Source organism: Octodon degus, unplaced genomic scaffold (assembly GCF_000260255.1).
Source record: "Octodon degus isolate 3935 unplaced genomic scaffold, OctDeg1.0 scaffold00067, whole genome shotgun sequence".
Taxonomy (NCBI): domain Eukaryota; kingdom Metazoa; phylum Chordata; class Mammalia; order Rodentia; family Octodontidae; genus Octodon; species Octodon degus.
Genome location: NW_004524643.1, coordinates 9,014,026 through 9,027,493, shown reverse-complemented (window position 1 = coordinate 9,027,493; position 13,468 = coordinate 9,014,026). Strand labels below are relative to the sequence as shown.

The 13,468-nt window shown below is 35.9% G+C and overlaps 1 protein-coding gene across 22 annotated transcripts in view; it reads left to right on the top strand.

The window, feature by feature from the left end:
* Sox6 (SRY-box 6) overlaps positions 1 to 13,468 on the top strand; it is a 689,373-nt gene that overhangs the window by 660,527 nt on the left and 15,378 nt on the right. For 18 of the 22 annotated variants that reach the window (XM_023719279.1, XM_023719289.1, XM_023719288.1 and 15 more), the window contains one exon: positions 11,353 to 11,586. In XM_023719279.1, the coding sequence (XP_023575047.1) occupies positions 11,353 to 11,586 (234 nt within the window). The remainder of the gene's footprint in view (positions 1 to 11,352; positions 11,587 to 13,468) is intronic. The other 4 variants (XM_004634909.2, XM_023719283.1, XM_023719282.1 and 1 more) reach the window with 1 other exon arrangement.

The following is a 13,468-nucleotide window of genomic DNA, read 5'->3' as shown; positions in this document are numbered from 1 at the left end:
ATATATGATGTTTAAGCTTGTGTGTCTGATTATTTCACTTAACATTTTATTTTCCAGGTGCATACGTCTCAAATTTATAGTTTGTATCCCAGTAGTGTTCCATAATGTAAAGATACCACATTTTCTTTGTCTGTTGATCTGCCTACTGGCTCGTTCCAGGATTTAGCTATTATGAACTGTGCTACTATAAACGTTGCTATACATGTATTGCTGTAATACATCTTTAGCCTATTTGGAAAGTTACCCAGAAGGGGAATAGCTAGGTTTTGTAGACTTTCTAATTTCTTTGTGAAACCTCCACAGTGATTTCCATACTGGTACTAGTTTGCATTCCCACCAACAGTGTAGGAAGTGTCCTTTTTCACCACAGCTGTGCCAACATTTATTGTTCCTCGACTTCTTGATGATTGCCACTGTTTTAGTGTAAAATGAAATTATAGCATTGTTTTAATTTGTATTTCTCTAATGGCCAGAGATGCTGAACATTTTTTCATGTGTTTGTTGACCAGTTGTACTTCTGAGAAGTGTCTGCTCATTTCATTTGCCCACTTCCTGATTGGATCTTTTGTTTTAGATAACAGATTGTTTTTGGACCATTTAACCTTAGATAACCTTCTTTTAACTTGGTGTAATCCCATTTGTTGACTCTTGCTGCCATTTCTTGTGCAACTGGATTTCTTTTACCGGTATCTATGACTTCAAGAATTTACCTGTTTTATCTTCCAGTAAGCTCAATGTTTCTGCTTTAATGTTCTGATCTTTAATTCACATTGACTTTAATTTAGTACATGGTAAAAAAATATATGGGTCCAGCTTCAATCTTCTGCAAATAGATAACCAGTTTTCCCAGCACCATTTATAAAATAGGCTATTTTTCCTTCAAGGCATGTTTTTGACCCCTTTCAATTTTAAGTAATGATTTATCTCATATAATTTTTGGTTGTGCTATAGGATAAGAGATTTACTTTTTCAGTATACTTTTCTACTTGTTCTATCATTTTTATTGAAAAGATACACTTTTTAGTTTAACAGCTTAAGTCTTTATGAAGGTATTTTGAATTCTTTTAACTTTCTTCAAATATGTTCTAGCTAGTATTGCTGATTTTTTAAAGTTTTCTTTTGTTAGCATTTTATTTATTTATTTCATATCTGGAATTTTATTTTATTTTTTTAATATTAATTTTATTGAGAAAGAAGTAGCAATGAGACAGTTTCAAAACAGGTTAGTAGAACAGTTACAATAATTACTCCGTTGCGTGTTGTTGTCTTCATAGTAGTTGTTCATAGTACAAGATACAGACATGATATCTTGTCTAATCACTATTAGTTTAAAACTCTTCTCATTGAACTAAGAGAAAGTAGCTGTATATCTATGCTATTTTGCTAACGTTTAAAATGAACTTGTCAATCTCTACAAAATATCTGTTGTGATTATTATTGGGATTGGGTTGAATCTATACATATATTGGTGAGAACTTATACCTTACTACTATTGAGTCTTCTAATTCATGAACATGGTATATTATTCCATATATTTAGATCTTTCTTAAGTCATAAATTTTGGACAAGGGTGACAAAACTATATAGTAAAAGACACATTGCCATTAATCCCTCTCAAAATACTGTCCCTCACTTCAAGCACACTTATCATCTTGTACCTTTCTAAAAACTCTAGAAATCCTCTTTGGCAAGTGTCTTTACAAGGTATGACAAAAAATATGGTGAATATTGCTGCCAAATGTCACCTACTGGAAAGGCAAGCGTGTCCCAACCAGGGTGGTGGCATTGATTAAAGTTTACCATGTGTATGCAAAAATACGTAAAATGAGACTCTTTAATCTGCTTAGCCAAGATGTACTAATAAAAGTATCCTCATCTGCCTTATTCACAGAAGCTGGCACTACACAATTTCTGGCTCTTCCTTGAAGTCAAAATGACCATGAAATATAAATTTTCAAATTGATTTAGGACAATGAGGCTGCCAGGACAACATAACTTAAAATTTTAAGTCATGAAAGAAAGGATTTCCAGAACTGTTTCAGAAAGTGGCAAAGATTATGTGATAAATATATGGGGGGGGGTATTTGAGGGAGATTAGTTGCACTATGTCTTTTACTATATTTTTAAAAAATAAACATTCACCATGTTTTTAGATCATACCTCATTGCTCAGTGTATATATTTTCAATACTTTTCTTGGTTAAATTTGTTCTTAGGTATTATATTTTCTGATGCTATTACAAGTGTAAATTTTGAAAAGTATTTTTTTTGTTTGCTGATAGTACATATAAAGTTTTCAAAGAGCCATTTTATTAAAATATAATATACGTAGTAGGACATACCTATGTTAAGCAATATTTAAAAATACTGATTTCTGTATTTTTATATTCTATTGCTAAAATCCCTTAATGTTAAATTTACTTATTTGTGACAGTTATTTTGTAGATTCCTAGGTTTTTTCTATGTAAGGAATTAATATATTAACTATGGACAGATGATGTTAGGTAGTCTTCTATTTTGTATACTTTTTATTTTTTTAAATGTTGGTGAAGGCAAATACCTTTGCATTTTTAACTTTAAGAAAATGCACTTAATGCTTCACTCTCAAATATAATGTGAGGTGTAGGCTTTTCTTCAGTGCTTGTTAGCATAGTGGGAACCTTATCTGATGTTACGGTTTCCAGACATATTTACTCATGAAGTTTACTAGGGAAACCGTTTGGGACTGAAGTTTACGTAGAGGGAAGGTTCTTAATTATAAATTCAGTTTTTCTATTAGCTATCAGATTATTCATGTATTATATCTGTTGAGTAAATTTTGGTAGTTTTCATCTTTCAGGAAATTTGTTCATCCCACTTATTGGAAGTAAATCTTAATATTTCCGATCCTCCATTTTTGGATACAAATACTGATACTTTTGTTTTCTCTCTTTGTTCATCAGTCTAAGGATGAATTTGTCAATTTTATTAATTTTTTCAACTTATTAACATTTGACTTTTGAAATTCTTTTTTATTTTGAATGTTAGATATTTTGTTGATTTTTTGCTGTTCATCCATCCTGAAAATCTAATTTTAAATTGAATTATTTCATTCTTTTTATTTGGTAAGGTCACTGAATCTGGTTGGCTTAAGGTTTATAATTTGCAATTTGTTTTGCTTTGTTCTCTCAATTTTTTGCCATCTGTTTCTCCATCCCTACTTTGGAATAATTAAATCTTTTTTAAGTTTTCTTCTTGTACTACTCTAATGACTTTCTAGCTATATCTCTTTATAACTTAGAGAACTGGTTTTTCTAAGGATTCACTATGCGTCATTGAATATTGCTACAGTTGAAGTTTTACCAGTTTCAAAATATCCTAATCCTTTGAGCTCATATGATATTGTTATGCTGCATTTTACTTTTTCTGTGTATTGAAAATCTCTAATAAAACATTTTATTTTGTATTAAACAGTCCCTGGAGTTTCTAAGAACAATAAATAATTAGTTGTTTGGAATCCAGAGAAGAAAAAAGTTACTTACAAATTTTATGTCTTTCTTTTCTTCCTATGTACCTGTTTTTCACTGTTATTTGTATTTTTCATCATATAGAATAATTTATTTAAATATCTCTTTGGATATAAGTTTTCTCCTTTTTATTTTAAAGAGAATAAAAGATAAGAAAAATATTAAAAATAATGCAGAATTTCAAAACAAGATGATGCAACCATAAACCAAAATCAGCAATGGTTGTTATATTGCATATTGATATGGTCAAAATAGTTTTTAAATTACTTTTTATTTATCTGAAAATATAATTAACATTCTTTTTGTGTGTGACTGTAAATAATTTTTATTTTATCCTTTGTTGTTATTTTCCATGTGTTCTGTATTGGCACTGTTTTACTTTTTTTCTTTATATATCTCTTGTTTTTTTTATGTATTTAGTACAGGATCTACAGGGTCTCACTACACAGATTGGACTCGTAGTGATCTTCCTGTTTTCAGCCTCCCAAGCACTGGGATTACAGGCTTGTCCCATCATGCCCAGTCTCTCTCTTGTTTTTATTAATGCATAGTAATTATGCATGTAGTGGGGTTTGGTGTGATACATCTCCACATGCACACAAAATGCATTGATCTGATCCAACCACTGCCTTTTATGCTTGCCTGCCACTGCATCTTGGCACCCTTACCAGTCACTAGTAATCTCTATTTTACTTTCAGGCCAACACACTTAAGTTCCTACATATGAAAGAGAATATGCAGCACCTACATCTCTGTACCAGATTCAGTTCGGCTAGCATAGTGCTCTCCAGTTCCATATGTTTTGCTGAAAATGACAGGATTGCTTTCTTTATGATTGCATAACACTCTATAGTCATTTATGAAGCCTATGTTCCTTGGGTAAAAATTCTGGTTGGACTTTTTCTTTCGATATTCTTAACATGCTCCATCCATATTTGTTTTAGTTACTTTTTTCTCATTCCTGGGACAAAATACCTGACATCCAAAATTAAGGAAAGAAGGGTTTACTTGGATCAGTTTGTGGAGGTTTTGGTCCATATTCAGCTGGCTCCAAGGCAGAGCAACATGTGGAAGAGGGCAGCTGTTCATGGTGGTGAAAAACAGCAAAGAGCAAAGGGAGGAGCAGCAGCTGCTGCAGTAGCTAGCAAGCCTCTCTCTCCCCTTAACATTTGTATGTAGATTATGTGTGCCAGGGCAGGTGTAGCACTCACACCCATAATCCCAGCATTGGATCAAGGATTAATTACAAACTCTAGAAGCCACCCCATGACTGCATGTGGCTTTGAGGGGACAACTAGACACAAACCATAACAATATTCTTCTAGCTCTTACTGTTTCTAAAAAATAATAATTTGTGTTAGTATTCCTCTGTATGTATCATGTCCATTTTCTCTGAAAGTTCTACTTTATCTTTGGTTTTCAGTAGTTTAATATCTTGCTATGGCCCTTTGTTTCTTATTTTGATATTTAATTTGCCTACATTTCTCTCAATGTCTTGAACCTATCAGGTAATTTTCAGCCAGTTTTTTTGTTTGGCTGGTTTCTTTTCAGTCTCTTCATAACATTTTCCTGTTTATTTGTACAAGTAACTTTTTATTATATATTGTATCTTGTGTGTTATAAATTATAGACACTCTGAATTCTATCTTCCTTTGAAATTGTTAATTGTATGGCAAAATGATATCAAATTGTCTGCTGACCACATTGTACTTGTGGAGGCTTAGCTTTACAGAGTTAGGGAAAGCCTATTTTAATTTTGTTTTAGTTCTTGGATGAATCCATAGTCTTAGTATACAGAATTTATTTCTAAGAAATTGTCTCTCTGGATTTCAGGGGAAAATCCATGGTGTTTATGAATCACCTCTAGGCTGATGAGATTCAAATCTAACTTTTATTTCCTTGGCAGTGGGCATCAGCTGAAATATCTGCTCAAATATTTCAGATATACAGCCCTGTTTTATTGAGTTCTCTTGAGTCTTTCTTACCCTTTTGAGGTTAAGGGTTTAGCTTCTTGAAAGCCTCAAACTCTGTCTTCTAACACATTAAACAAAATAGACTTGCTGTTTGCATTATAGCAACTCGTAGTATATAGACTGAGGCCATGGGAAAAACTTTGAAAACAGAATTTCAACTTGCAAACTTTTCTTTTTCTGAGGATGGAATTCTTTCCAGTTTTCGCTTAATTTTGGTAGCTCTCAGGTGTCTTTTCCCATTTTACCCAGAATTTTTACTTGCTATCTGTTGGAGGTTTTATCTGAGATGAGCTAGTCTGCCACTATCAAAACTGGATCCCAGAACAGAATCTTCGTGACAATAGTTTTCATGCAGCACATTCATTTTATCTGACAAAGTGTAAGTCTTAATAAGCATTTTAGAAAGTGTTTAGTCACCTTATTTTTCTGTATTCTTTATTATGAATTCACTACTAACAGTGACTGCTCAGTTGTAATGTATCATTTAATTTCCATTTTGATCTCTTCTGGAGTGTATCTGAATGTGATTCTTCCCTTCTTAGGCACCTTAAAGACTTGTGGGATGGACATAACAATTGGTCTGTATTTTTTTTTTCAGAACCAGGATTGAACTCAGGGCCTTGAACTTGCCAAGCAAGCGCTTATTCTACTGAACTATCTTCCCAGCCCCATGGTTCCTATTTACTATCTTTTAAGTTTCATCTCCTAGTAGTCTCATTTTTTAAGCCCAAGCTTCTTTATATTTTCCCCAAATCTACTGTGCTTTTGTCATTATTCTGTGGCTTTATTCACATGGATTCCATGGTCTGGAATATTTTCTCACTCATATTTGCTGATAAATTTTTGCTCTTCTTTTAAGATGGGGCTCAAGTAACACTTTGTCTCCAGAGTTTCTGTAATAGTCTCTATCTGCTCCAACAATGCCAGTAGCTTCTTCTCTCCACTTTCATTGTATTTTAAACTTACTGTTCTTTGCACCATTTCATAATTTTTCATTTATGTCTTTCTCCCACTGGACCAACTTCTGTAAAAACAAAGCACCTGTGTTATTTATCTTTGCATTCCCCATCCCGATACTGAGTACACCTGAAACTTGTCAGAAGTGTTTGCTGAATTAATGCATAAATAAATGATTACTAGAAACATTACAGAATTAGCCAGAGTTCCTCTTTGGGGAAAACTTTATGTATGCACAAACCCATGCCAAACACTCACTCATTCACTCAGACTGCCTTTGGAATTTACCCAGGAAGGGCTCTTCTAGGGTTAGTTCAGGACCATTACCACTGGCTATGACGGTGAACTGACCTTTCCAGCCCACCTGGAAAAGCGCAGTATTCTGTCCCTCTAAATCATTCAAATAACAGCTTCTTAAGGAGGTCTTCATCTTGACAATTTCTATTTTATTCCTTAATTAACTATCTTTCTTTGTTTAACTGAAAGTTTGCTTTGATACAGACTTACTTGAGATATGAAGGGTGAATTAACCGAAGTTGTGTAGAGCAGGATGGCCTCGCACACAGGGAGCAGGCTTCCGTCTGGTGCTTTGTGTGCTCTGTGACCTCCTGGACTTCTGGTCATTCTCAGTTGGGACTGCTGTTGCTGGTATAGACTCTCAGGGGAGCAGGAAAACAGCCCCAGGTCCACCGTTGAGGCCCTAGGCTTCTCCTGCCTTCTATGAGAAATCTTACAGTGAATTCATGAATGTTTCATCAGCTCTTAAAAAGAAATATCCTTGTAGCACAGCAGACTATTCTCTATTACAGTTCAGTTCTGGATTCTGATAGACACTCAGCTTTCGAGGCTCAAGGTGCTGGGGAGGAAGTAGTTCTGAGGTGGATTACTTGCCTAGAAAGCATGAGAGCCCATGTTTAATCCCCAGCACTATAAGAACAATGAAATACTTCTTACAATACACTTAATTGTGTTATTTACAAAAAATGAGTGGAATGGAAAAGATGAGATAATACTTGATATTTAGATTTTTAAAATTAATTATAACAGGAAGTTACTTTGTGGTTAATAAACAGATTAATAGCATACTTTATAAGAGTCTATAGAATTCTTATAATAGTCTATTAGAATTTTCCCATTTGTGAAAGGAGTTTTCAAGGTATCTAATTTCCAAGTTTTAAGTTTCTGAATTTATACACACATATATAGCCATATGTATTATTATTGCTAAAATAACAATTCCCCAGCTATTTTGTCTCATTAAATATATATTCAGGAAGTTGAGGGACACCTTCTAAATGTTCTTTTGACTTTGTGGCCTCTCATATTTGCTTAAAATTCTGATTCTAAGCTTAACTCAAACCTAGATTGTAAGTTCCAGGAATAGATGGGTTGTCATCTTTGAATGAAAGAAAGTAATGTTTGAGAGATGTTTTCTATCAAAAGATTCAACTCAGGAAGTATTTGTTGAAAGCATCTTTCTGCATGATGCTCATCTGGATATTTCCATAGATTCCATTGACGTTGTGTATTGCATAATCCCTAGAAGAAAAGGAAAAACACCTAAATATATCTTGGTGGTGCATCTGTGGTTTACAGTATTTTATTGCTTACACTAAAACACTGTTAACTCAAGTATTAACAGTTCAAGACAGGATAGAGATCCTTTTAAGGACATTAGTGGCAGGGCTAAGAAGCCACTTTTCACATGCGAAGTAGGTTTTTTCCTTTTACTGACTGCCTAATTATGGATGGTGATGTTCTGAGCATAGTTTGCATAGCCAGTCATAAGTGCTTTGGGATAACACCTATAGGGAGGTAGGGGAGAAAGGAGGTGAAACGGGTACGACTTATCCAAGGTAAGCTGTTACAAAGGGCCAGGATGCTGCAAATTAGTGTCGTATTAGTGTTCACTGAGACATCAAGTCCCACAAAATTGACTTCAAACTTCAGTCTTCCTAGATAAGTCCTTTATTCCCCAAATCTTGGTTCATCTGAGAAAAAACATTCCAAGTTTAACGTAGGATTTGCCCATTCATTTTACAGTTGATTTGTTCAGGAAAAGAGAGAAGTAACAAGACAAAGAGCATTGGGCATATGTCCTAAAACATACGCCAATCTTACATTTTCGTACTGTGCACTGTGAATAAATTTTCCGATTTCCAGAAGCATTTCTTGTGAGTCCTAGATGCCTTCTGTACAGCTAATTAAGAGTTTTGTAGTTAACACACGCTGTGGAGGGAAAGGAAACGAACAGTGCTGAGCTGCCAGTAGAGGTGATATGAGCTGTTCCTCAGAAAAAGTAGAAATTAGTGAAGCAGGAAAATAAGAAAAATATGCTGACTCTGGCCCAGCTTGAGCATGAGAGACACCGGGCCCAGAGCTGATTGGGAGAACCAATAGTGTGGAGTAAGGCGTGTTGGATGTTTCTCTGTACAACAACCAGATGCTAAAAATCCTCTGTGATGTCTATCAGGCTGCAAGAGATTAAAACTTCCCATTCATGATGAACTCCATATTTTAAGTGAAGAAATAAATTGAAGCTGACTGTTTGGTTTTGCTAGAGGTGGAGAGAAGGCTACAACAGCCAAAGCAGATTTCAAATGTTAATCACCTGTGGCATAGTAGTTAACTTAGAATAATATTGAAATGTTTTCACATCTGACATTCTCCACAAACCTGTCTCCTTTTATGTGTATGCATGGCAGTATATAAATTGCTGAATCCATGTCAGTTGTAAAGTAATGGCACTAAGGGCATCATAAATTACCATGGTGATCCTCAGGAGAAGACACTGTCGTGTCTGAATGAGTGTTTCACTTCCAGAGTAATGTATGCCTTCATCTGGCCCAGCAGTCAGCATATTGCCCTGTGTTGATGGATATTGTCAGCTGGAAGCTACACTACATTTCACTGCACAATAAACATGGCTGTCAAACCCATATAAAGTGAAATCAATTTATCCTGTATGGTCAGTGCATTTTAAATGAAATTAATGTACTGTGGGTATGGTGGCAAAAAGGTAGCGTATTAGTTATGCATCTTGGGATCTGAGACTTCTCGTGTAAGACATCATTCTGTCTAGGCCTAAGAGAAGGGCTGTTTATGAAATATGTTATTTCTGCATGGTCTTAAGAAAGTGATTTCTCTGCCCATCTTCATATTTTGGAAACAAAACCCCCACAATATTAGTTAATTCTATCCTTTTATCCCATCATTATATAGCAATAAATGATGACCATATTTGCCAAATAATAGTGTCCTTTAATGTTCTAATTTGTCACTGGCTTTGACATCAACAAATTTCTTTTTAATCGAGGTATCTGGAAAAAGAATAGAAGGGCCAGAGATTGATTGGGTCTTGTTGTTTTTGTGTTACTTCACTGAGCTGACAGGATTCACTTTATCCAGAAAATACAAATGTTGCCTTTAATGTATATTTTGCTTCTAAACTTCTGGGGGTAGGCTTTCTTGTTTGTGCACTGGAAGCATTGGCTGAGACCATCAGTTCAATCACTTCCCATACTGCTGTAAAAAATTTCAATCTATAGGGAAATATTCAGAGTTGCTACAAGGCAAAGTATATATCAGTGTCATGCCAGTAGAGGCCGTGAAAACGAGGAAGGATACATTCATTTATTCACTAAGTACATTTTAGTAATTAAAATTCCATGTGCCAGATACTTCACTGGAACCAAGGAATTTGGCAGCCTATAAGGTTCAGCCCATGCTCTGTCCTCAAAGAGCTTTAAATCTACTATCGCCCTAGATCGGAAATAGTTTCATGGGGGTTAAAAAAATTCTCTTAAAAACAGAAAAATGTATCAGGACCTTTGAAATGAATATCTTTAGTCTACTATTACTTTTTTACATGGGATGAAAATCAAATAATCTTGTACTTAATGTGTATTTACTATCTATTATCTGGGAAGTCTTGGTCATCTAGGATGAGTGCAAGATAGTGTCTGACTTTAGGCATTGCATATTCCCGAGAATGGAGAAAGATAAGAGGTAGGCAGTCACATGAATACTAATTATGCCGGGACATGGACTCAGAAAACAATAAGGAACTTGGGAAAAAGCATTGCAAACGCTGTTTGTTTAACTTGAATTGCTTTCCCGTCTGTCTTTACGCCCTTCTCCTCCTCACTAGCTGATTTCTGTTCATCTTTGAGCCTCGGCTGGGACACCCCATCTCCTAGGAAGCATTAGTTGGCCAGCCTGTCAGGTGTTCTCTTGGCACCCTGGTAACTTCAGTACTGTGGCACTTACCCCTCTGCTATTAGAGTGGTCTGTCTCCTTTATAAGTGAGCTCTTGTGGACCTTTGCACACCTAGCACTAGGTGGTAGACCTAGCTCATCATAACTGCTCAGCTAAAATATTTCATTGAATTCATTCATTCATTCACAAAGCATGCCAACATTTGAGGAGGGCCTGAAGGATTAGTAGGACTTAATGAAACGTCTTAGGAAAACATTCTTCCAAGCCACAAAAGGGGCACCGGATGAGGCATGATACTGTGAAAAAGAATTCTGTTTTGGGGAAATGTATAGTTTGAAGTGCCTGTTTTGGGGGCAAATAAAGCTAAAGTGACAGGTAAGAGCACCTTCTGAATTACAGCAGGAAAGTTTACCATGAAATAATACCAGCCATTATTTTATCACCACCTAGAACTTATTGTTGTGAATACAGCAGGTGTATAAAGACGTCCAGCACTAATTCTTCCCAGTGTCTTTTTGAAGAAAAAGAACGATGTAGAATGGTCATCTGAAACTCTCCTCTGCTTTTAAGAGGTCACTTAGAACATAAAAGAGGGGCCTTGGGAAAGCGGTGGAGCCTGTCAGGCAGCAAGCTGTTGTGACATTGTCCACATAATAATGTTTTATACCCATCTTCTTCTTCCTGCCCTGACATTACAGGAAGTAAAGCAATGAATGGCTCTGCAGCTAAACTACAGCAGTATTATTGTTGGCCAACAGGAGGTGCCACTGTGGCTGAAGCTCGAGTCTACAGGGACGCTCGCGGCCGGGCCAGCAGTGAGCCACACATCAAGCGACCAATGAATGCGTTCATGGTTTGGGCAAAGGACGAGAGGAGGAAAATCCTTCAGGCCTTCCCTGACATGCATAACTCCAACATTAGTAAAATCTTAGGTGAGTGCAATTGGCACAACTGATGCTGACTTTTCCCTCCTAGAGAGCCTCCAGGGTGGAAAGCAGGGGCAGAATGGGACCCCTGAGGGCAGGGCGACTGGGCTTGACCGAAGTCTGCTAAAGCGCCACTAGCTGCCTCTGTCCTCACCGCACCGCACCCCTCACCTGCACCCTACAATTGGACTATTAGGGTGCATTAGCGACTGCTCATTGTTCAGCAGCCATCTCGGCCAAGCTCTGTTGCCTTCTCTTAGTCTTTTTAAATTTGAAGTTGCTGCACCATCTTCAAAACACTCACTGCCCTTATAGTTTTCTGCTCTAGAATTCTTGGGTTCACACGTACCACTGAAAGAATTCATCCAGGACTAGGGGTAAACTCAAAGCGGTATAAAATTCATGAAGTGCAGACAGTACTTCTAATGATAACTTTAAAACTTGTAAAATAAAGCTACATTCACTTTAATAAGATATGACTAGTTCAAATTTCACAGCAGAGCACTGAGCACACAGACCACAGGGCAGAGGCCCGTTTTGTGGTAAATTGCCAGAGTGATTCTCCAGTTTCTCAGGATTAAACTCAAGCCTTGTTCTATTAGTGTAAAGCTTGCCTACTGCAGATTATACAGCTTGGAATTATTGTGCTCAACATATTGAACATATTTTATCCAGCATACAGCCCTGCAGTCAATATGTTTCCTCTTTAAAAAGAAAAAACACAGAAGGCACTGTTCTATTTAAGCTGTCATGATGTGACAAAGTCTCCAAAGGAGCTGTTTAAGAAGCTGAAAAACATTAGAGACTTAAACTGTGGTTTTAATTTTTTAAATGTTTTGTTCAAAAGCAATAAATATTTAACCTGAGTAAATATCACTGATCTGGACACACACAAATACACATATTTTGTCACTATATAAATATAACTTGACTCTAAGACATTTCGAGGCAGTGACCTCTAAGAAAATTTAAAGCACATATTGAATCAAATAGGGATAAAGTGTTACAATGCAGCAGCATTTTCTTCCTTGTTTTCATTTTTACTTTCGAATTTCAAAAGGGACACAATGTTATTTAATTAAGTGGAATTTTATTTTTGGACTTTCAGAGATATGTATAAGGATTTTTTTAAAAATTAAATATCATTTAAACCAAGATGTTTCTAATGTACAGATTATAATTGTTTAAAATTAAGAAAACATTCCAAAAAATCAGGGCTACTCTGGTTTTATAATTTGATATGTAACTTTGCTATCTTTATATTTGTTTCCTGCCAATTTAGTAGCAATGTAAGCTTTCAGATGGACACAGACCTCCTCTGTTTCCCTGTTGGCAGCCATGGAGAATCTGTATTATTGGTGTGCAATCCATAAAAAAAATTATTAGGAATATAGTAAGCATATTCACTAACATGTAGGCTTTTAAGCCCCAGCATTTCGGGAGGACCAGGACTCCTCTGTTACCGTGGGCTGTAAGCTGCTGGGAGCCCACGGAACACAGAGAGACCTATCTCCAGAGCCATTCTGCAGAACTTTTGCACAACAATCAGGAAAGAGCAGGGATGGATGTGCTATTAAAGCAGACCAGGATATTGCTAGCTATGTAGAATATTTGTATAACTTTTCCATTTGTTTATGTATGAAAAATCTCTACTGAAGAATAGCTAACATCTAGTCTGCACAGCTGTTACCGCTTTATTCACCAGTGAGACACAAAAATGCAATTTGATACATGTAAAAAAACACATCCCTCCTTCATCAAGTGTTTAGATCATTCTTTATAAACAATATTAGAGAAGTGAATACTTTTCCTTCTTCCTGTGTAAACCATATTAAAGATTTTTGTACTTGTATTGGTGCAGCTTTGAATGGAAGTTTATAGTACTTAA